Source organism: Podarcis cretensis (genome assembly GCF_951804945.1).
Source record: "Podarcis cretensis genome assembly, chromosome: 11".
In the NCBI taxonomy this organism is placed as follows: Eukaryota; Metazoa; Chordata; class Lepidosauria; order Squamata; family Lacertidae; genus Podarcis; species Podarcis cretensis.
In genome coordinates this window covers 8,482,452-8,507,131 of record NC_137180.1, presented here as the reverse complement: position 1 = coordinate 8,507,131, position 24,680 = coordinate 8,482,452, and the positions used below count along the sequence as shown (strand labels likewise).

General features: G+C 43.2%; 1 protein-coding gene across 1 annotated transcript; it reads left to right on the top strand.

Annotated features, from left to right (window-relative positions):
- Nucleotides 1-1,993: 1,993 nt before the first annotated feature.
- On the top strand, nt 1,994-23,714 carry LOC307227042 (fructose-1,6-bisphosphatase isozyme 2). The gene is made up of 7 exons (XM_079996146.1): nt 1,994-2,311; nt 8,239-8,401; nt 8,854-8,946; nt 10,614-10,754; nt 11,404-11,541; nt 19,951-20,070; nt 23,309-23,714. Exons 1-7 carry the CDS (start codon nt 2,139-2,141, stop codon nt 23,504-23,506), a joined length of 1,026 nt encoding a protein of 341 aa, XP_079852272.1. The 5' UTR covers nt 1,994-2,138; the 3' UTR covers nt 23,507-23,714.
- The last annotated feature ends 966 nt before the right edge of the window (nt 23,715-24,680 follow it).

Sequence of the window (24,680 nt, the reverse complement as noted above, 5' to 3'; positions counted from 1 at the left end):
CCTTTTTGAGATGTAGGCTCTGGTTGTAAAGGTAAAGGACCCCTGACAGTTAAGTCCAGTTGTGAAGGACTATGGGGTTGTGGCACTCATCTCGCTTTATTGGCCAAGGGAGCCGGCGTTGGTCCGCAGACAGTTTTTCCGGGTCATGTGGCCATCATGACTAAGCCACTTCTGGTGAAACCAGAGCAGCACATGGAAACACCATTTAACTTCCCACTGGGTACCTATTTATCTACTTGCACTGGGGTGCTTTCGAACTGCTAGGTTGGCAGGAGCTAGGACCGAGCAATGGGAGCTCACCCTGTCGCAGGGATTTGAACTGCGACCTTCCAATCGGCAAGCCCTAGGCTCAGTGGTTTAGACCACAGTGCCGCCCGCACTTTGTTTGTACATATGTGTAAATAAACCATATATCAAAGATATTACAGACACAAACTCTGGGTAACGACCTGGAACCTCACACTGCTCTGTGAAACAATATAATTCCAGGCACAGGAAAGTTCAAGCTGGAACAATTCAAAAAGGAACTCAACCCATAGCTGCAATTGCTTTGTAGCTGTGGCTCAAATTCGGCACTTACTGAATTTGGCACCTTACAGACAGGTGCCTAATGTGCCACTTTAGATAATATGAGTTGTGTTCTCATTATATATTTCATGAGTGGGAAAGTAGCTAACCCTCTGTGGTTCACTTTGGCAGACAGAGCTGTCCAGGTGTCACTCACCAGTTGTCATAAGATTCTTCCTTTGCAGGCTGAACTTTAATTCAGTGCTTCAAGCTGCAGCTTGAAGTTTCAGTCATGCGATGTCACATGGCCCGAAAGAGGCTGGATGCAGCCTTCAAATCTAATGACTCACTGCAAACAAACAATACTGGGGTAAGGGATAACAGAACATTAGTATGATGCGCTCCAATTATCAGACTCCAACCCTAATTCTGACACCCACCTTTTGTACCAACTGCAGTTTCCAAATTGTCTTTAAAGGCACGCCCACATAAATGTATTACGGTAGTGAAGCTTACTTGCAGAATATAAGTAGGGCATGAGTAACTGAGGCCAGGTTGATTTTCTCCAGGAAAGAGACCAAGTCATCCGGGCAGCTGGTAAACCAGCCAAACTAGTTGGTGAGCATGTGATTGGCAATGGTCTTATTGGCAATAAATGCCATTTGTATTCTGTGGACAGATTGTCCCCGTTCACGTAGCTAACTTGCATCACATATACTGCTTATCAGGTAAAGATGTGGGTGGCGCTGTAATCTAAACCACTGAGCCTCTTGGGCTTGCCAATCAGAAGGCCAGTGGTTTGAATCCCTGTGACGGGGTGAACTCCCGTTGCTTGGTCCCTGCTCCTGCCCACCTAGCAGTTTGAAAGCACGCCAGTGCAAGTAGATAAATAGGTACCTCTGCAGCAGGAAGGTAAATAGTGTTTCCGTGCGCTCTGGTTTCTGTCACGGTGTTCCGTTGCGCAAGAGGCAGTTTAGTCATGCTAGCCACATGACCCGGAAAGCTGTCTGTTGATAAACACTGGCTCCCTCGGCTGCACCGCAACCCCAGAAGCACCGCAACCCCAGAAGTCCTTTACCTTTTTTTTTTTTTTGTTACTGTTTATCACTGACATTTTCCCATTAGAAGGACAATTATTGTTCTGAGAATTTTAATTTTTACAAAAATCATCTAGAAAAAATCTAAGGGGAAGGAGGACAGCAAGGGGGGGATTCAAAACAGTTCACATAAAATGGTATAAAATATTCATTAAAATACAAATAAAAATGCAACAAAACACTAAACAAAAAAATATCAAAATATAGTTAAAATAAGTTTGAAAAACAAATGTACACAATTACATAGTTGGGTAGGCTTGCCAAACCACCTTTTTTTTTTTAGCCGGCATTGAAGGTTAAGCTTAAGATTAATAGGATCTCTTGGCAGACTGGAAAATTCAGAGGAGTTGCACTGCCCATCTATTCCAAGCCTGTAAGTCACATGGGCTCAGGAACCTTTTACTAAACCGCTTCTCGTATGCAAGCCAACTGCTTCTTCTTAAAATAAAACTGCCACTGAAGAGCAGCAACACTGCGGGTGCAAAGGAACTGCTAAATTCTAGTGAAGAAAACAGACCCTTTTCACCAGCCAAGATGTCGGACAGAAGCCCCTTTGAAACAGACATGTTAACCCTTAACCGATATGTCATGGAGAAAGGACGGCGGGTTAAAGGGGCCACAGGAGAACTGACCCAGCTGCTGAACTCGATGCTCACTGCCATAAAGGCCATCTCTTCAGCGGTTCGGAAGGCAGGCCTTGCTCATATGTGAGTTCCACAGAATTGGGAGGATAAGAATTGTTTTAAATATAAAGGGGGGGTGAGCGTTGGGAATTCCTTATTTTAAACACAGCATGAAGCTTTTAAAATAAATGGCATGGCCAGACTAGCAGTATGGGAATTCCATGTGCCTGGAATGAAAGGCGGCTAGTATCGCAGTCATGGTGTATGTTAAATTACAGAAACTCCACAATCAAATGGTCACTGATTTTAGTTTGGCCAAAGTTTTAAGAATAACTACTGCAGCTAACCACTGACTGCTTTAATAAATGGGAGTGGCAGCACCTGTAATTACCTGTATTACTATTTACTTTTAAAGAAATGGGAATAGGCTGCTTTTCTTGTGTGCCCCATTTTTGTTGCCATCAAGGTCAAACAAGAAGGTCAAGCAGTTAATTTGGCTTAAGGAGCATTCAGAATTTACACAGTCTGAAGTGATTGGAATGGCACTGCCTTCATTCAGCATGGACGTACATTTTGGCCATTGTATAGAAACCCACTCTTATAAAATTCATATTAAAACGAGTGACTCATTTCTTCATCTCATGCATAAATTTTAAAAAGAAATTGTCACCACAAATCTAAGTGGCACTATACAAAATGTGAGAACTTCAGAGAATAGTATACAAAACATGCAGTTATTTCAAATCTTTATTCAGAAGCATATCCCATTATGTTCAGTGGTACTTAACTCCAGTTGCTAGACTACAGTTCCTATCACTGCAGATTACCATTGGCTGGTGCTGACGTGAGCTGTAGTCCAACAACATCTGAAGGATATATCCTTTCTGGTTAAAGAGTTATAATTAACATTATGACAATGTTAAATGTAAGCTAGTATAAAAACAGCTTTCAGAGAGTATACTCCGATTATTAGTTTTGTTTGGTTGGCTCTCCCATTAGGCTGGAAAAATACCGCCAAGGAGAATCTTTGTTACACAGTAATTTTAACTGTTCCTTACTTTTGTTCAGCAACAATTATATATGGAAGTTTCCCCACTAGGAATTTTGTGTGGAATTGTCATCCTTGGTTTATTCCAGGGGAACCCTATCATTGTGTTCCTGTGTTTTAGCTGTGATTCTTCCATCTGTCATGCTCTAGAGCAGGGGTCAGCAACCTAAGGCTGAGAGCCTGAGAGCCAGTGTGGTGTAGTGGTTAAGAGCGGTAGTCTTGTAATCCTGGGGAACCAGGTTCGCGTCTCCGCTCCTCCACATGCAGCTGCTGGGTGACCTTGGGCCAGCCACACTTCTTTGAAGTCTCTCAGCCTCACTCACCTCACAGAGTGTTTGTTGTGGGGGAGGAAGGGAAAGGAGAATGTTAGCCGCTTTGAGACTCCTTAAAGGGAGTGAAAGGCGGGATATCAAATCCAAACTCTTCTAAGGCCCATGGACCACAAGCGGCCCATGGGGGTCGTTTAACCGGCCCATGGACCCCCCCGCCGCCACCCGCTCGGTCGGCTCCCATGCTCTGCGCTAAACTGGCGTGGAACAGAACAGGGACCGCCTTCCATGATGCTGGTTGGCTTCCCATTGGTTGCAGGAAGTTTCTTCAACCAATAGGAAGCTGTGCACGCATCCTCTGCACCAGAAGGAGTGCTGGAAATAGCGCTTGTGCATGTGTGTGTGTGCACACTCTGGCTCACCGCAGCGTCTGTAGGACCGTGAACCGGCCCAAGCCACAAAAACTTTGCCGACCCCTGCTCTGGAGCTAGGGTCTCAGTCCAAAGAGGACAAAGGGAATGGGAAACCTGGACTTTGAAAGTCATCTAATCTTCCTTGCTGTATTATACTGTATTGTTTTAATTAGTGTTTTTATAGTTGTTCTGATTTTGAGTGGAGTGCCCTACCTGGGTGGATGGAGCAGCCAAATAATTTCGTTGTCCCCGAGAGGGGGCAATGACAATAAAGATATTATTATTATTATTATTATTATTATTATTATTATTATACAAAGCTTTTTACAAAAATATCCAAGAATTCAAGATGCAGCATGATCTCAGCAAGCCAAACTCAAGGGAACTCACTCTGAAACTCACCTACAGGTGGTACTTAAAACCACAGAAACTGGAGCTGATACACCCAGGAACCTCACCAAGATGTTGGGGAGGCTGCACTTCCACATGAACATACCTCCACATGTGGCGGGAATCCAACCCTTCTGGACAGCAGTCCTACAAGAGATATGCAAAATAACTAAACAGGTATTAGAACTCACCCCAGAACTGGCCCTACTGAACACCTTCCAAGATCATAATGACCACTCATATTATACAGAGCTTATAACCCACCTGCTCTCAGCAGACAGAAGCCTCATAGCCAGACATTCGTGACACCTGTCAGAAGTAAGCCTGAACCATAACTGTCTGGGAAATGACCTTGCTAGAAAAGCTAACCAATAAACTGAAATTGACACAGGGACAAATAAAAGAGGACACCTTCACCCCAGTTTGGCTCCCCTTTATCACATACACAGCCCATCAAGGCAACAAGAATCCACCGACAGCATATGAATCAATCTGGCTTACCTGACCCAACAAGCCCCCGCCTCACAAATGCAAAGGAACCCCACTGCAGCCAACCACACCCTGGCCCCCAATCCCTCTCACTACCAAGGAAATGTAATAAATGAATAGAAAGAGAACCTACCTAGTTGACACTGACACAAAACCCCAAACATACACTAAAGAATATAAGCCTCACCCCCCTCTTCTTCCCCCAACCTTATACTGTACTCAACACTAATGTCTCACTACAGTGGTCTCCCCGCAAGACGAATGCCTCGCAAGACGGAAAACCCGCTAGACGAAAGGGTTTTCCGTTTTTCGAGGTGCTTCGCAAGACGAATTTCCCTATGGGCTTGCTTCGCAAGACGAGAACGTCTTGCGAGTCTTGCGATTTTTTTCGCTTTTTTCTCCCTTTTTCTAAGCCACTAATAGCCACTAAGCCGCTAAGCCGCTAAGCCGCTAATAGCCACTAAGCCGCTAATAGCCGCTAAGCCGCTAATAGCACTAATCCGCTAAGCCGCTAATAGGGTTGCTTCGCAAGATGAAAGAACCGCAAGACAAAAAGACTCGCGGAACGGATTCTTTTCGTCTTGCGAGGCACCACTGTATTTGTAAGAAAGACTGTACCACCTGAAAAAAGGCACAAGCTTTTGTAAACCAAGGAAATCTTCAATAAAAATAAATCTTAAAAAACAAGCCAAACTCAAGCACAGAGAATCAGTCTAGGGCCAAAACATTATCCGGAAGCAAGGTCAGAAAACTCCCCATCTCTGTCTCACAGGGAGCTCAGCCAGGCAGGGGAACTGTAAGCAGAAACAAAGAACCAGAAAACTGCATTGTTTCCCGCAAAAGGAAGACTCTAGAAGGAGGCCTCAAATACTTCCTAAACCACTCTCTAGCCACAGCAGCTGTGAAGGACCATCGGGCACTCCTTGCTCTTGAGTAAACCCCATACTCAGGGGTAGACTGGTAACTCTGGGTCTGTAGACATTACACTGTGCTCTTTGGCCTTTACCTGAAGTTGTTGACACGGTGCTTTCAAGGACTAGGGTCTATCTATTCTACCTCCTCTTTGGACAGCTCCAGGGGTTCCTTGTCTGGTATCGACCTAGAGGTCCCTCAGGGGGATCCAGAACACTGGATTTAGGGGGCTCTGTCTGCTCCTCAAGGTTCTGGACCTATGGGGAGTCTGGTTCACCTTTTAAGTAAAGTAAAGGTACCCCTGCCCGTACGGGCCAGTCGTGTCCGACTCTAGGGTTGTGTGCCCATCTCACTTAAGAGGCCGGGGGCCAGCGCTGTCCGGAGACACTTCCGGGTCACGTGGCCAGCGTGACAAGCCGCAACTGGTGAGCCAGCACAGCACATGGAAACGCCGTTTAACTTCCTGCTAGTAAGCGGTCCCTATTTATCTACTTGCACCCGGGGGTGCTTTTGAACTGCTAGGTTGGCAGGCGCTGGGACCGAGCAACAGGAGCGCACCCCGCCGCGGGGATTCGAACTGCCGACCTGACAATCGGCAAGTCCTAGGCACTGAGGTTTTACCCACAGCGCCACCCGCGTCCCTGGTTCATCTTTTACCAGACAGCAAAATATCTGTGACTTCCCCCCACCCCCAAGGAACTGAAATAGTAGAAGAATCTCCACAAGTTTACATACCTTTAGCACAACTTCTGTCTTTTTAAAAGGGTGGGTTTTTTTTACATGGGCACCGATGTATCAGGAAAGTGAACCTATCGCAGATCAGCCACACATATTCATTATTTGTAAACAGTGGTTTAAGCTTTTAGGATGAGCCCGACATTATCGTTCTGTATTGTTTTTAATTGTATTTTAACTCTCTTGCAGTTTTGTTTGTACACCACCCCGGCTCTATATTTTATTTAATATCTATATGACATTTGCAATGGGAGCCATTTTATGAGCCAATTTTTAAAAGCAACTTTTTAATTATGGCTAACACACTTTTCGGGCTATACAGTAGTCATAAGTGTGTGTGCCAGAGGTGTTTAGTAATAATTAAAAATTCAGTGAAATAAATAAAGCAGCACCTACCTCAGGGTTTGTAGCGAATGTGTGATGAGCTTCAAATTGCTCCATCCATAGCATGATTAGAATGTACACACAGGAACTCAATACTGTGGATTGTCAATGGCAATTTTGCTTGCAGCTTACAGTGGAAGAGCAAAGACGGAGTAAAATAAGTCCTTGTGAAGAGAGAAGCAGGACCGCTAAAACCTAACTCAACACAGGTGTGCACATTGAGTTGAATGCCTGCATGAACTTGATGCCATAAAGCCAAAACCTGCAGAGCTTACTTCATGTGATCATGACCCCTATTTCCCCAGGGTTTGCAAAAGTTCAAAGAGTTGTACAGTTGTATATGCTAGGGACATTCAAGTGAACAAGTCATGTGTGAATCTACTTTCCCTGCCATACATTTATAATGGCGTTTGCCCACCCCTTCCTTGTCTCTAAAATATTATGAACACTTCCAAATGAAGTAGTATTATTTATTTGTTTTTAGAAATCTGTATGCTGCCCTTCAAAATTTTATTCCAGGGCAGGGTACAACATACTTCACAATTAAAAAATAAAACAATAAAATATGGACATGAAAACACTAGAGCAGAGTGAAGTCATAAGCTGGAAGCTTGTGAAAGGAAGTAGATACATCTCTTGAGAAATGAATACATGTTGAAGACTAATCGGTCATGCAGCCAAATTGTTATTGTGCTGTTGTTATTACTCCATATTTTCTGCTTCCATTTCTCTCCCACAGTATTTTTTTATCTGTTAAGATTGCATTGTCTCTGCTCACTCACACACAAACTATTGTTATCGTGTTTAGAGTCTCAGGTCCAGCTCACTGAATCAATGGTGATGTGTCAGTCTTCACGTCCTAAGCATGCTTACCCGAAATCAGATCAATAAGGCTGTCCTCTGAGTGCATAGGAAAGGGTATAGCAACTTCTATTTAAGCTTTCTTCTGTTGTATGAGGAGAATATTTTATCACTGATAGTTGATTCATGTGCTATTACAGCCATTGCATCATGATTGTAATTCTCTCTTGACTGTGTTGTGCAAATACAGATTAGGATCACCCATGTATCGTGGGGATTATCCTCAGGCTGTCAAGCAAAATAAAACTATAGTGTATTGCTATAACTAGCATCCAGCTGAGTTTTCTGAATATATGAGTTCCAACACAGGTTTTAATTGGTATTTATCACTAGTAAAAGGTTTGGGAAGTCCTTATAAATCTGAGACAATTACATGAGGGGCAGTTTGAGTCATGTCAGTGTGAAAGTCAAGTAAAAGAGAATAGTAAGGAAATAATGTAAAACAGTATTGCACTATAATGTATACTTTTCGGTGTTCCCTTATTATAATAACGAAGCCCTTTCCTATAGGTTCGGAATAGCTGGCACTGTGAATGTGACTGGGGATGAACAGAAGAAGCTTGATGTTTTATCTAATTCTCTGGTTATTAACATGCTACAGTCCTCCTACAGCACATGTGTCCTGGTCTCAGAGGAGAATAAAGAAGCTATTATTACTCCAAAAGATAAAAGGGTCGGTACACATTCAGATTTGACTGGGAAGAGGGGCTGTTCTCCCTTTTTAGCAGCAGATGGCACACTTGTATTTCTGAAGAGAAAAGAAGTCGTTTGCCTGAAAGATGCTAAACACAACTGCATACCAGAAAGGGAGAGACAAATTTAATAAATGGAAACTGAGCAATGGGGTCTGTGTGATTACTAAACTGAATGAAGTGATAAGTACATGAAATCATGGGAATTGTAGTTTTGTGGAGGTAGTGCTGAGGCAGTGTTCTCTGCCTCTCAGAAAACTATAATTCACAGGGTTCTAGGGAGGGTGGTGAAGCCATGAAAGTTATACCAGTGTATTTTAGTATAATACAAAATTGTTTCAGTGCGTAGTACTCCAGCCAGATTTGAAAGATTAAGAGAGAGAAAACATTTTTATTTATTTGCTTTTCATTTGATTGGTTCCTCCTCTTTCAGGGTAAATATGTCGTGTGCTTTGATCCACTGGATGGCTCTTCCAACATAGACTGCTTAGCTTCGATAGGAACTATATTTGCTATTTACAAGAAGGTAAGTTGAGAAATGGAACAAAATGGGGGCTCAGCCCTCTTCCTCCCCCCCCCCCCAAATGCATGATGTCTATGACAAAAGTGTGTATCACTAAGTGCAAGCAAAGTGTGAAATAGACTATGAATTGAAGGGGAGACAAGGGATGTAACTTTCCCTCTTTATTTGTTTTGTAACACAAAAAAAACTTTAATAAAAACTATTTTTTTTAAAAAATGGGAGTTTGGTAGAATTTATTCCCAGAAAGTGGGTATGGGATTGCAGCTTTAAGTCTCAAAGCAATACTACAACATTCTTAATAGGGGTATGGAATGTAAAAATATGGTGATTCTCTATTTGTTAAGGACATTAGTAACTTGGCAGCATTTTTTATTTTTATATCTTCGCTATGTTGTGGGTATCCAAATAAATAATTTTGCTTGCAAATGCCATACATATACTTGCTAACTCCATGCTAATGATGCAGAAAATTACTCCTAGAACTTGAATCCCAACAACAACTCTATGAGGTAGGTTTGGCTGAGAGGCAGATCATATATTACTGTATTTTTTGCTCTATAAGACTCACTTTTTTCCTCCTAAAAAGTAAGGGGAAATATGTGTGTGTCTTATGGAGTGAATGCAGGCTGCGCAGCTATCCCAGAAGCCAGAACAGCAAGAGGGATTGCTGCTTTCACTGCGCAGCGATCCCTCTTGCTGTTCTGGCTTCTGAGATTCAGAATATTTTTTTTTCTTGTTTTCCTCCTCCAAAAACTAGGTGTGTCTTGTGGTCTGGTGCATCTTATAGAGCAAAAAATACAGTAATTTCCTAAGATTCAGAAAAAATCACCACAAGATGATTAGGTGAGAAAATGGGCTTGTGAAAGGGGTCTCCATGTGGCAAGATTGGAAGTTAAGGTGCCCTGGAAAATGCTAGAACTATTCACAATATTCTGAAGTTTGAACAGCAACAAAAATATTTTAACATGTACAGAAGCATTGTGAATTGTTTCCAAGAGTACTTCATTAGATGAATATTCTATTGCCACTAGCTGCCAGTTAGACACTGGGCTCAGTTCAAGCAGTTAGTACTGCTGTACAAAACCCCATACAGCAGCCGGTCCATTCTGTACAATGCAAGAATTGGGCCTTTAGTGTGGTGGCACCTAGCCTTTGGAACTCCCTCCCACTGCATAGCAGACAGGCACACTCTTTACTCTTTTTAGCACCTATTGAAGGCCTTCCCTTTTCAACAAGTCTTTTATCCCAGCCTATCTACATATTGGATTTGAAATGGCTTTCCTTGCTCCTGTTTTTATTATTATTAAATTGCTGTGGGATGATTCATGGGAAGCACTTGGAGAGTGAAATAAATAGATAGATAAAAATAACACTGTCCGTTTACTGCCATTTTTTAATTACTGCTGGATGTGCCCCTCCTATGGTTCTCTATTTGCGGTTTGTCGCTGAATTATCACTTGAGATCCTCTTACAAAAATGTCCCCAAACTCTATCTCGTTATATCGGGTGTCGATACAAACCTTTCACAAGGGCCTGTTGTACAATGTGCGCCATAACTGGGAGAGAGTCCTATTTGAATTTGTGGTTTTATTTTTCTTCTTCTTCAAATGCTTTTTAACAATAACAGCAAAATACTTGAGATTTGAGTACAACCATCACTTTCCCCTTAGACATCAGAAGACGAGCCTTCTGAGAAAGATGTCTTGCAGCCGGGACGCAACATCGTCGCAGCCGGCTATGCTTTGTATGGGAGTGCAACTTTGGTAGCCCTTTCCACGGGGCAAGGAGTGGACTGCTTCATGCTGGATCCGGTACCTGTGCAAACATTCATTACTAATACTATTTTCTGCCGCCCTCTCGTATTCATATGAAATTCACCCCACCCTTTCAGCATGTGGAGTGTAGCTCCCTTCCTGGCCACTCATTTTGAGTGATTGCATTGCTTCCGGCCCTCACTTTGCATCACAAATATCATCATAGTGGGAGCGTGATCCCTTATTAGGTAGCTCGAAGAACAACTAAATTATGTCACCAGCGTGAAGGAGGAATTCGGTAGAGAAATGCTGCTCAAGTTTCATCTGATGGGTGCTTCAAACAAGCTGCAAAAAAAGTAACGGAAAGGGTGAGGGTGGATGAGAGTCAGGAGATATCTGAGCGCCCTTTAAAACCCTCTTTTTCCACAGCAAAAAAGCAAATATTACAAATGCACTGTAAGTTTTCTGGACTCTCTTTATGAAAAGGAACTCATATTGCAATCCCATGCATGTTTATTCGGAAGGGTGTTCCATTGGTCTCATACCCTGGCAGGTATATTTAGGATTGCAACCAAGCCTTATTACTCTTTGAAAAAGTAGGGAGCATGTAACTGTATATTAGGGTCGTAACTGGACAAGCCTCAGAACGTCAAGGAAGTAAACACATGGCATTTATTACTCGTGACGTGCTTTAACTATTCTGCAGGCTCTCGGCGAGTTCATTCTGGTGGAAAAAGATGTAAAAATCAAGAAGAAAGGGAAAATCTACAGCCTCAATGAGGGCTATGCCAAGTACTTTGATCCTTCAGTGACAGAGTATTTACAAAAGAAGAAATTTCCTGAGGTAACATACCATTTTATTGCAACTCTATCGTGGGTGCTACTACTGTCTGTGAAACTGGGCAAATCTCATCATCATTATACATAATCATCATTATACATAAAACACAGTTTACGCTGGGATACATTTTACGTGGGCATAGCTAGTTTTTTTGTTGACTATTGTTAAGCTTTTTTTGGCAGATTGCCCCCCCCAAAAAGTTGTTGAGCTTTTTTAGGGGAGATAATGGGTAACAGGACATTACAGGGGGCAGGCGTCTGCTGGGGGGGGAGAACCTCAGTTAATTTAGTATTTTAATTGCAGCTGCACCCCCCCCCCCCCCGATACGTCCATGACATTTTATCTTCCGGTACCATGGAAATCCTACACCGTAACAATTGCTATTTCCTTTGAGAGGGAATGTGGCACTGGTGCCAATGGAAGCTTGGGGGGTCAGGATTATTCAGGGGGAAGGTTGCAATCTTGATTTAGATCCTCCATGGCTGTTATTTTTAAAGCAAGAGGCAAGATACATTAAATGCACGTATGAATTTAATGTATCATCTTTCTTGCTTGCTCCTGCTTTATCTGGCTATTCCAGGGGTCGGCAACCTAAGGCCCATGGACCGGAAGCGGCATGTGGATGTCATTTTACCGGCCCCCGAGCCGCCCCCGAAGTGAGTTTCCCGCTTGCGCGTTGCACTAAACCAGCGCAGCGTGGGGACTCGTTTCCACGGCGCCGAAAATCGCATCCGCACAGACACCAAAAATTGTGTCTGAGCTCACACACACATGTGATCCGGCCCATGGAGGGATCTCTGTGGGACCGATACGGCCCAGGCAAGATAAACCTTGCTGACCCCTGGGCTATACCTTCCTATACCAGTCCCAGGCACTTCCCAGCGGTTCCCTTCCTCTTCCTGTAACCTAGGTTGTTACATTTCCCTATCCTTGGGAACTAGGTGAGTCAAACATTGAAGTCAGCGTTGACACCAAACCACAGAAGCAAATATAGAACCATGTGTATTTAAATTGCAAAGTCAGAGCCTTGAAATATGAAAATGCAGAAAGTGCACTCACTTTGCAGGTGAAATAGCTGTATATGCTATTAGCATAGCTGTCAACTTTTCCCTTTTCTTTTCATATTCGGAATAAGGGAATTTTCCTTTAAAAAAGGGAAATGTTGACAGCTATGGCTATTAGACTCGACTCAAACATACGAAGCTCCTCAATCTATGCAAAATAAATGCACCATGTTAGACGCTTGTGGCTCCTATCTCTCCCAGAGGACCACATTATCTTCCCTTATCTCTCACTGACGCTAAAAGGGTGCACTTTAACTGGGGACAAACTGGATCGCAGCAAGAGAGGTCAGAACATTGGTTGTTCCCTTTGGTATGGGCAAATTGCAAGACGCTTGCAACATAAGAAGTCTGCATCAGAAGCCTCAGTTATTTGCACTCAAATCTACTTTAAATAGAACGGAACAAAAGTCAATGTTGTCGTATTTGTTGATTTGAGAGTTCTTAAGATGTGTCTGCAAATGAAGAGCCATGACAACATGTGGCAGATAAGGAGCAGGCAAAGGAAAGAGTAAGGTCCTTAGTGGAGATTAAAACATTCCTATACAAAGGCAGCTTCACTTAGCTTCAGCTGGAAAGGAGTGAGGCAGCAAAACAGTTACAGCCTTCAAGCCACTGAAAATACCAGTACAAATGGTGACTGTTACGTGTGTGTCCAATTGACACATGACTGCCGATGTGCGGGTCCTTTTGAACCCAGAAGAGGGCAGAATGGGCTTATGCTCGCTCTGCCAACATGTGGGGGGCCCAGGAACAGAACCCCTGTGCAAAATGTTAACTGCCTGTACTCAGGAAGTCTGCATGCACATGGCTGTTTATTCACAGCTTTCCCCTAACTGTTAAGTTCTGCATTATATTTCAGTTTTAAAGGTAAAGGGACCCCTGATCATTAGGTCCAGTCGTGACCAACTCTGGGGTTGCGGTGCTCATCTCGCTTTAATGGCTGAGGGAGCCGGGGTACAGCTTCTGGGTCATGTGGCCAGCATGACTAAGCCGCTTCTGGTGAACCAGAGCAGCGCACGGAAACGCCGTTTACCTTCCAGCCGGAGCGCTACCTATTTATCTACTTGCACTTTGATGTGCTTTCGAACTGCTAGGTTGGCAGGAGCAGGGACTGAGCAATGGGAGCTCACCCCGTCGTGGGGATTCGAACTGCTGACCTTCTGATTTGCAAGTCCTAGGCTCTGTGGTTTAACCCACAGCGCCACCCGTGTCCCTTTGATTTGAGCTTTGACAGCATGCAAAAACTGCTTCTGGAACTATAGTGGGATGTAGTGCAAGTTTAGGACTCACTTCCATGTTATTTGCTTTCAGAGAAAAAACCTGTTTGTAAATAATATAGATATCAGCAGTGCTTTTTTTCTGGGGGGTACGCATACCCTTAAACATTTTGTGAATCTTTGCACTTTTGTCCATTTACTGTATTTATTTTTCCCAATTTGAACTATAAAATGGTGATTTTCTTGAGTCAAAATGGGAGTTCACCTAAACATTTTTGTAGAAGAAAAGCACTGGATACCAGTACTAAACTTGCATTCTATTCCACTATTGTTCCAGCTTTGGCTTTTACATCATATGAAAGCTCAAATATCATGCAGAAATTAACAGTTAGGCAAATAGCAGTTTATTTCATTTTCATGACATGTGACAGCAGCCCAAGTGTTCTCAAGGGACAGCCCTGATTTTTATGGAGCAGCCCCAACCCCGGCAACCCCCCCCCCCGAGTTGTTAAAGAACCACAATTTTAAAAAGAATTTTAGGTAGAAAAGAACTAAGCAGCATTTCCTTAGTATCAAGTATCAATGGTATGTTGGTGTTGCTCTAGCAAATACTAACATAATCTTTATGTGTCATACAAAAATAACTCAAGATCTGTAGTAGAAAACTTCCTGCTAGTACTGTAATGGCTAAGTACTGAAGCAACGTCACCCTTCCTGCTCTTTGCATCTATATTTTCTTTGGAATGCTCTAAACTCAATACAGGTATTACCTGATTCTGCTTATGAAATAACCTATTGTGTTAAAGCCAGTGCAACAAATAAAAGAAGAATAAAGAGGTATTGGTACTCTGTACTGGGTAACGACATCACAAAAATGACCAAGTAAAGCTATATGTTAACAATTTTCTAAGCTTGTCACACTGAATATTTTTTTATTTATTAATTTGTTCGTTAGATTTCTTAATGGCCCTCCACTCACATGGATTCCAGGCTGCTTAACAAGGCAGTAATAAAACATGAAAAATCAAAAAGCTACTAAAATAACACAGCAGAGTCTATCAACAAGCATAAAGCAGGACTTAACAACGGGCAGGATTCTCCTATAGGATTGTCAATTTACACAACTGTCAGGGCTGCCTCTAGGTCCCAGCTCACCGAGGACCAACGCTAGGCTGTCGTTATGTACAAAAGTCTTTATTGAAGATTAGTTTCCATTTCCAAGCCGTAGCGCGCAGCTCTACGTCTTAAAGCCTAGACCGGCGAAGTACCGTCTGAGTCTCCTCCCCTATGACACCAGTTTAAGATCCTAGCCCGGCTCCACCTTTTACGCTGCTCTCTCCTCCTCTGGGTCCTCCTGCCCGCTGGGGCATTGCCCTTTCTGGACTCTTCCGACGCTGAGTCGCTTAGCTCCTCCCCCTCCCTCCTGCGGGCTTTAGGACCCGGTTCCCAATCCTCACTCTCTGCTGTCCCGCGCTCCTGTACATTTGAACTTGCCTCTCGCGCCAACCCAGTGACCTTCCTCCTGACCGTTACACTACTTCTGTCACTGCTTCCCTCTTCCTGGATACTGGCCGGATCTGACCTCCCCTCTGTTGTCTGACTCTCCGATGGAGGTGTGGTCAGCCCTGATCCTTGGGACTCTTCCCCCCCACTCTGCTCTGGTGGGGAAGCTGGTCCTGATTTCCAACTACTGCTCTGGGAGTCCCTGCTGCCCCCTTGCTCCTGGGACGTTCCCCTTGGGAACCCCCTACCCCTGGCCACTGGCGCCCCCTTCTGTGAATCTTCCGATTCGCTGGAGAGGCTCATGGAATCCCTTGTTCCACTGTCCTCTTCTCCTACGCTCCCCTCGGATTCTTCCCCTTCGCTCTCCATCTCCTCTCTTCCCTGTGCCTCTGCTCCTGAACCCCTGACAACAACCAACTCTTAAGTATATTTACTTGAAAGCAAGTCTCACATTTTTAAATTGGGATTCCTCCAAGTAAGTTAAGCGTACCTGGGTTTGCTGTCGTCAAACAGATGTAATGCAAAACCATAGTTTACTTTTACATAATGAGCTTTAGAATTGTGAACTCTCCCTTCCTTCCTGCTATAGTCCATGGCCTAATTAAAATAAAAATAAAAATCATTAATTCACTCCCCACTCCTTTCTCCTCCTTTTTCTCATGACAAAGGAGGAGATCAAAAGCTTCTTTTGAAGTTTTGAAGTAACCAGAGTGCCTCATGTCCAAACTTGAGAATCTATAGGTTCCCCAAGTTTGGACTTAAAGGAGATTTCTGGTTATTTTAAAAGTTTAAAAAGTAGATGTTTCCATTTTTCTCTTCTGGCATACACCAGAGCAGTGCAAAGAACTGGGAAACACACAAGCGTGAGTTGCACTGTGACTTGTACACAAAACGCTTCTTAAACAATAGCTTAGCTTAACCTCTGAACCTGTCACTGGGATTCCAAGACCATGACTTCCAATGGCCCTTGTAAATTTGGTGTTCTTTTTATTCTAATCTGAGGGTATCCCTTTAAATAAATTCCTTTCGTCATCCCCCACCCCCATAGTGAGATCATAATGATTTCATTGCTAGCTGAATGGATTGAGGTAAAATTAGCCTTATGCAAAATGTATAAGCACTCTTTAGACTGGAAAGGATATTGTTTGTGCTGTAATGCATTACAGTAACTTACAGTTTCTTGGAAACAGAGAAGTGGGTTTGATTTGGTAGAAAGCCGAACTGGTTGGCACAGGTTTCAAAAAGTAAGCAGTTGAGTAGGATACGGGAACTTCTGTTTTATCCTGCCTTATTTTTGTAAACTCCGGGTACATTCGTCAGAACATGACCTGAAAACCTGACATTTAAAACCAACTGCTTGTGCAATTTGTAACAAACAAAAAGAGCAAGCACAAAACAAATCAAGGAAGTGACATCACTCTGTCACCATGCTACCTATATTTCAAGCACGGAATGATAGTTCAGTTGTGTTCCCTAACTTGCTCTCATGAATATCAGTTCAACTGCCGTAATTCATATCCAGTAACAAAATGAAGCAGGTAGACGTAAACACAGGACGCGGGTGGCGCTGTGGGTTAAACCACAGAGCCTAGGACTTGCCGATCTAAGGTCGGCAGTTCGAATCCCCATGACGGGGTGAGCTCCCGTTGCTCGGTCCCTGCTCCTGCCAACCTAGCAGTTCGAAAGCACGTCAAAGTGCAAGTAGATAAATAGGTACCACTCCGGCAGGAAGGTAAACAGCGTTTTCGTGCACTGCTCTGGTTCGCCAGAAGCGGCTTAGTCCTGCTGGCCACATGACCCGGAAGCTGTACGCCAGCTCCCTCGGCTAATAAAGCGAGATGAGCGCCACAACCCCAGATTCGGCCACAACTGGACCTAATGGTCAGGGGTTCCTTTACCTAGATGTAAACACACTCTGTACAAACCAGTTTAAGATGGTGCTATTTAGAATTTGAGCTATATGAGAAAGCATTTATTTGAAATGTTAGAACCTTAAAATCTCTAAGTAGCCAATAGGGTTGCTACCTTCTCTTGTCCTTGCCACCACCCATCTCCCAGTAAGTCATATTATGTCAGAGTTAAACAGATGCAGCTCTCCCAGACATTTCATTGCAAAGTTATTGTAGAACTTTGGTCAGGAAACCAGGTGGCAACTCTCCTTGTTCCACAATCATCATGATCACAGGGCTTCCTGTTAATGGTGATCAGATGCTTGGTTTTCGTTAGAGCTGCAGACAGCTCAAGCATCAATCACTGGGGTGGGGGGGGGGAGAGAATCACCTCCCAGTTATTCATTGGGGCTAAAGATAAAGGTAAATGGACCCCTGACCATTGGTCCAGTCGTGGCCGACTCTGGGGTTGCGGCGCTCATCTCATTTTATTGGCCGAGGGAGCCGGCATACAGCTTCCGGGTCATGTGGCCAGCATGACTAAGCCACTTCTGGTGAACCAGAGCAGTGCACGGAAACGCCGTTTACCTTCCCGCTGGAGCGGTACCTACCATGTTTTTCGCTCTATAAGATACACCAGACCACAAGACGCACCTAGTTTTTGGAGGAGGAAAACAAGAAAAAAAATAAATCTGAATCTCAGAAGCCAGAACAGCAAGAGGGATCGCTACGCAGTAAAAGCAGCAATCCCTCTTGCTGTTCTGGCTTCTGGGATAGCTGGCAGCCTGCATTTGCTCCATAAGACACACACACATTTCCCCTTACTTTTTAGGAGGGAAAAAGTGAGTCTTATAGAGCAAAAAATACGGTATTTATCTACTTGCACTTTGATGTGCTTTCACCCCGTCGCGGGGATTCGAACCGCCTACCTTCTGATCAGCAAGTCCTAGGCTCTGTGGTTTAACCCACAGTGCCACCCTTGTCCCTCTCATTGGGGCTAGCACCATGTAAAATTCTGGAACTGGGACTTCTTGAAAATTTCATGCCACATGGCTGAATTTTCCATCTTCCCTGTGTCAAGCACACATCCAGCTTAAGTAATTAATCTGTATTCAAAGCTAATGAATTGTTTAAAAGCAGGAGGTCATTGAATCACAATTACTGGATTCACTGCCTGAAAGCCACCGAGCTGAGTTTCAAAATTCTTTAAATGCCTGGCTGCTCTCTTGGCCCCCCATTGTAAGAGTTTCATCTTTTAAAAGTAAAAATGGTTCCCAGGTGCTGCTGGGGAAGTCTTATGGCCAAAAAAGAATGTTTCCTATGCAAGAAGCCATTAAAGGAATTGAAACTCCATCAGATGTCCCTGTAACCCCAATATCTCAAATAACCTTTGAAGCCTCTTATAACAGCTGTGTATGTTGCTGACTTATAGGAGACTGGTATCTATGAAGGGAAGGGGAACATGCTGCTCTGCTGCTCACTGCAGATTCATTTCTTTTGAGTTTTATGGCTGGTACTTCCTCCTTAAAATGCAGGTGCAAAGCCAGGGAACTTAAAAGCTGAGAACAAGTAACAGTACTTTCTTGGTTTTAAGCAAGAGCACAACAGATGGAACCAAGAAGCTTTCTCATGTTGCAGAATCTACCCCACAAAATGTGGGTAGATGACTCCTATTAGGAGCACTTAAGAAATGTTTGATTGAGTGGCATCACAGAGAACAATACACTTCTAGGATTCCAAGCAGAAGGAGACAAGTTACTACATCAATCCTGCCTTTTCAGGAAAAGAACATTGAATGCTTCCAAGTTTGTGAGGTAGCATCAATTCCCTTTGTCATCTGAAAGGGAAATCGATGAAACATGACCATTTGGCTTCTATCCTGATCCTCCACTGATACTGTTATCCACCCACAGCCTTTGCCTGCAAGATTATATTTCTGTCCTACAGCAGACGGGGATAACATGAGATTAACTGGTGAAAGAGCAACAACTATATCAGGTGTGGGGAACCCCTGGCCCTCCAAGTGTTGCTGAACTACAAATCCCATCAGTCCAGCAAGGATGGCCAATGTTCAGCAGCACGTGGAGGCCAAAGGTTTCCCACACCTGGGCAGTGTCTTTGTTGGTGTTAAAAGCAAAAGTCCCATATTTGATCAAGGATTTAGCAATCCTTAATATCTAACCAATGGGACGCAGGTGGCGAATGGGATGCAGGTGGCGCTGTGGGTTAAAGCCTCAGCGCCTAGGGCTTGCCGATCGAAAGGTCGGCGGTTCGAATCCCTGCGGCGGGGTGCGCTCCCGCTGCTCGGTCCCAGCGCCTGCCAACCTAGCAGTTCGAAAGCACCTCCAGGTGCAAGTAGATAAATAGGGACCGCTTACCAGCGGGAAGGTAAACGGCGTTTCCGTGTGCGGCTCTGGCTCGCCAGAGCAGCGATGTCACGCTGGCCACGTGACCCGGAAGTGTCTCCGGACAGCGCTGGCCCCTGGCCTCTTAAGTGAGATGGGCGCACAACCCCAGAGTCTGTCAAGACTGGCCCGTACGGGCAGGGGTACCTTTACCTTTACCTTAATATCTAACCAGTCTTTTATACTTTAAGCCCAAATCATCATTTCATGTGAGCAATAGTATTTTTGTGGACAGGTGTTCCTTGCATGGTTTTCCTCCACCTAGTTTCACCTTTTCCATTGCAAATCAATGTGTGCAGAAACTGGCCAATATATCTACCCCTCTTTTTCATAGGAAGGTGTTTCTCCTTATGGAGCCAGATATGTGGGCTCCATGGTGGCTGATGTTCATCGTACCCTGGTATATGGTGGGATCTTTTTGTATCCAGCTAACCAGAAGAGTCCAAAAGGAAAGGTAACTTTTTCTCATCCCATACTCGGTGTATAATTATATTGAAACAATAAAAGAGTTTTGTGGCACCTCAAAGAATAACACATTTATCATGGCATCATGGCATCATGGCGTGAGCTTTTGTGAATAATAATAGTATGCTATAATAATATATTATATAATAATATAATTTATATGCCACTCACGTGACTGGGTTGCCCACAGATCTCTCAGGATCCCGAAGGGATTAAGAAAATAGGCAAAATTATATATTTGTGAGCCTATTTCATTTGATTACAGAACATTTTCTCCGAGTCCTCAGTTTTAAAAATATGTCAGGGGTGGCAATGCAGATTCAACCACAAGTATTTCTGCTCAGGAAATCCTATTGGCTTATCTGCTGAATGATCGTAGGGTTTTCCTCTGGTGAAAAACAGAGCAAATACACAATCTTAAACATACTTGGACTGTACCTCTGAGTAAACATACATTTGATTGTATTGCATTGTATTGTTACTTGCAAGCCAAGTGACATAATAAGGGCTCATGCATCATTTTTGGAGACCTAATACAAAGTTGTAATATGGGCCCTTTCGAATGCATATATGGCAATACCATTCATAGAATCTCATGTGTTATGCAATAAAGCTTTGTTTTTTAGTGCTACAATCTTCTACATTTCTGAAATTACAACATGATGCCCACTGGGGCTTTTCTACCCAGCATGCTCTCCCATTATTATTTTTTACATCTGGTTTGAAGAATAGTTCTATAGAGCTTCCTGAGTACTTTGTAATTTTAGAGTTGGCTTTATCTTCAAGGGTTTTGAAAAAATCTGATGGATCAATGCAGCTGCAAACATTTTATAAATAGACCAAATCACTGTAAATCTTTGTTTTTATTATAGACTTTTCCATTGCAAAATCATTAATTCTTTCCCAAAAGTAAACTTCTCTTTTAGATAGCATTTGATGAATAAAATAGCTAGGTGGCTTAACTGTTTTTGCTGCATATGTGTGAACTAGTGATTTACTCACATATTTTTTGTGCCTTTAAATCCTACCAGTAGCATTGTCTCACTGTGTCCCTGGGATCAATGTCTTTTATTAATGTCCACCCCTGGCTTCAGACATCCCTTCCTCTTGTCTCTGTACAAAGAGTTCTGGGACTGGTAGTTCCTGAGAGATCATGTCACTGCTTAGGGAAGCCCAACTTGATCTCTCTCAGACTATTAGTATGATCTCTGGGTTCTTGAGAAAGGCCATCAGCGCACTGTTTAGAATACTGCTGGTTCTGCTCTAATGCAGCTTCTGATTGGCTCCAGTGAATCTCACAAGATCTGGAAAATAGGCACATAAATACAGCACATAAATATCCTTAAGTTAATATCCTTAAGTTGAATATCCAATTTAGCATCAATTCACTTCTCCCTGGCATTGTAAGAGGGTGGACTCTGGTAAAGTTTGCCCTCCCCACCAAATACTTTAGCCCTGCCATGCAGTTCATTAGTGAGCAAAATTACAAGGAAGAGGAGTTTGGATTTGAGATCCCGCTTTATCACTACTCTAAAGATTCTCAAAGCGGCTAACATTCTCCTTTCCCTTCCTCCCCCACAACAAACACTCTGTGAGGTAAGTGGGGCTGAGAGACTTCAGAGAAGTGTAACTAGCCCATGGTCACCCAACAGCTGCATGTGGAGGAGAAGGGAAGCGAACCCGGTTCACCAGATTACCAGTCTACCGCTCTTAACCACTACACCACACTGGCTCTCATTTCTTTGCTGGAAATTACTTTGCCTAAGCCTAAAAGATTGCACCTCAGCCTGTAACCCCAGCCAGCCTGCTGTGTGTGTTCCACAACCACAGCAAAGCCCCAATGACTAATAATAATTATTATTATAATAATTTATTATTTATACCCAGCCCATCTGGCTGGGTTTCCCCAGCCACTCTGGGCGGCTTCCAATCGAATATTAAAAACAATACAGCATCAGACATTAAAAATTTCCCTAAACAGTTGTCTTTTAAAAGTAAAATAGGTAAAAGTAAAATAGATGTCATCTGCTGGGAGGGCGTTCCACAGGGCAGGCGCCACTACCAAGAAGGCCCTCTGCCTGGTTCCCTGTAACCTCACTTCTCACAGTGATGAATTCAACGGTTTTCTCATTCCGAAATAGTGGTTGGACTTGTTAGTTCCACTGATTGAATTTCAGTAGCAGAACGCTCAGTACTAAGAAATTTTATGTTAGTTGTGGACTGAATTAGGGTTATACAAGATTAGCGATTCTGTAAGAAACAATTGGTTAGTGCACAAAATGTTTTGTGGCCAGGAGGGAGAGGAATGGTGCCATGGTTGAACTGGCAGAGAATGACTTGACCGGCTGTACTCTTGTACTATGAAATGCAGCCCGTATTGTACATTTCTGGGCACAGACGCATGTTTGTGTCACATGCCTTTAACCTCTGCAAACTGCTTTGTCAAATAATGCAGAGTACAAAGGGAAACAGTACATGATGCAACATGGCCTTTTGCCACCTATTCCTGAAGAGAACACAAGCAGTTTCAGATTCCTGGGCAGTTAAGAGAGCTGCAGGAGCCATTGTTAAGTTAGCAACAAGAAGTTACAGTAGTTTGGAAGAGTCCGAGAATGGATAAATAAGCTGGGATGCCAGGGTAGAATGTATTCCATATGGAAAAAAATAGCCTAATAGTATGTAAATTCCACTCCGGTGGAGCTGGGAGCTTTAGAAAAAAGTCTCCAATGGGAATTTTTCCACCCTAAGGCTCCTAGCTAGTGGGAGAGGGGCCCTTATCTAGTGACAAGATAAGGGAAGTGATTTTGGCAAGTTCTTTCTTCTCCAACAGAAATAAATGGGACTTAGAAGTACTTAACGTTGCCTGGATTGTAGTATTTTTTAATAATAATAATAATAATGATACAGTGGTACCTCAGGTTACATACGCTTCAGGTTACAGACTCCGCTAACCCAGAAATAGTGCTTCAGGTTAAAAACTTTGCTTCAGGATGAGAACAGAAATCATGCTCCGGCGGCTAAAGTGGTGCTTCAGGTTAAGAACAGTTTCAGGTTAAGTACGGACCTCCAGAACAAATTAAGTACCTAACCCGAGGTACCACTGTATTGTAATATACAGAGTATCTATAATTTGAAAAACTGTTTTAGTTGACAGTAAGTTCCCTGGTTGCTTTCTAAACTACCACCAACTACCTAAACCAAATAAAGGATTTTCTCTTCCGCCACAGCTCCGACTTCTTTATGAGTGCAACCCCATCGCTTTCATCATAGAGCAGGCTGGAGGAGTAGCTACCACCGGGACAGAAGCTGTGCTGGATGTGAAGCCAGAGTCCATTCACCAAAGAGTCCCTTTCGTTGTTGGTTCTCCGGATGATGTTCAAGAATACCTGAGCTTCGTGCAGAAACACGCTAAGAGCACCTCGTAACCTTCTTCTTTTCACTGCACACTGGGAAGAGGGTGATGCTTAAGAGTGAAAAAATTCCACCCTGCTGACAAGCAATAGAAAATGCCATTTTTGTGTGTTTTTTTTAATAAAATGGTTTATTTTCTGCTAATGCAAAATATGACACTCCTCACCTCCATTTCTGTGATACACAAATAAAAATGCAGCCTACAGAATGGCGATTAGTGAACCAAGTGAGTCATTTGCCATCTTCCTCCTTTACTCAGATAAAACATTTGTCAATGTTCAAACCATCAGTTCAGCTAATCAGTCTGCTGCAGGTGTTTGTTTTCCATTCAGCCACATGAGACTACCCTTAGTCTTGTGACCTGTGAGGCAACATGTTTATTTTCCCAATTAAACAGTGGGGCAGCTGATCAAAATCAGAAGGCAACTGTCCTTGGCTGCCAGGCCACAACGACTGGACTTTTGCATAACCAACATGACCCCATGTTGTTCTGATAAAGATGCCCCCTCTTTGTGTTCCAGTTTGGTAGCTTATTTATGCTTATTAAAAGTATCATATCTCTAAGCATGGATTTTTTCTCCAGCTAACTAACATAGATCACTTCTGTATATCAACCCTCCCCTGCGTTTTCCCTCCAAAGAAGAGGCCATGATGGTCTGTTTGCATCAAAAATCATTAAAACTCTTGGATAAAACCCCGTTTATTCCACATCCAGTGCACTCCCAACCACTAGTTTGAGAAGCTGTATACACATGATGTGAGTCACAAATATATAGCCTCTATTTATCTCCTTGTTTCTTATACATCCTGTATTTTGATGCACACACACACCCCGCCCAACCCAACCCAGCTCGATCCAGATTGAGAAAAATGACTACCTAGCTGTTCTTTCAGCCAGTAATATGTACAGACCAACCTCAAAGTTAACAACAAATATTTCAGAGGAAGACTCCAATATAGAATTGTTTAACTAAGAGTTGTTAACAAATTCATTTTCATTCAGTTTGGACTTATTTGGAATGTTGGGCCTCTTACTACAAGTGTTAAATTCACAAAGTATATTGCTGGAATAATAATAATATCATAAGGACAGCAGTTATGAATGGGGGAAGTGGGTTTGTTACACAAGACCCCCCAAATCAATTTAATTGCATAACCTGAATGATGTTGTTGTTGTTTATTTATATA

Excerpts from the sequence above, each read along its gene's own strand:
- LOC307227042 (XM_079996146.1), top strand. The coding sequence starts at position 2,139 with ATGTCGGACAGAAGCCCCTTTGAAACAGACATGTTAACCCTTAACCGA. Across the intron at positions 2,312-8,238 it reads AAGGCAGGCCTTGCTCATAT|GTTCGGAATAGCTGGCACTG; the intron begins GTGAGTTCCACA and ends CCTTTCCTATAG. Across the intron at positions 11,542-19,950 it reads AAAAGAAGAAATTTCCTGAG|GAAGGTGTTTCTCCTTATGG; the intron begins GTAACATACCAT and ends TCTTTTTCATAG.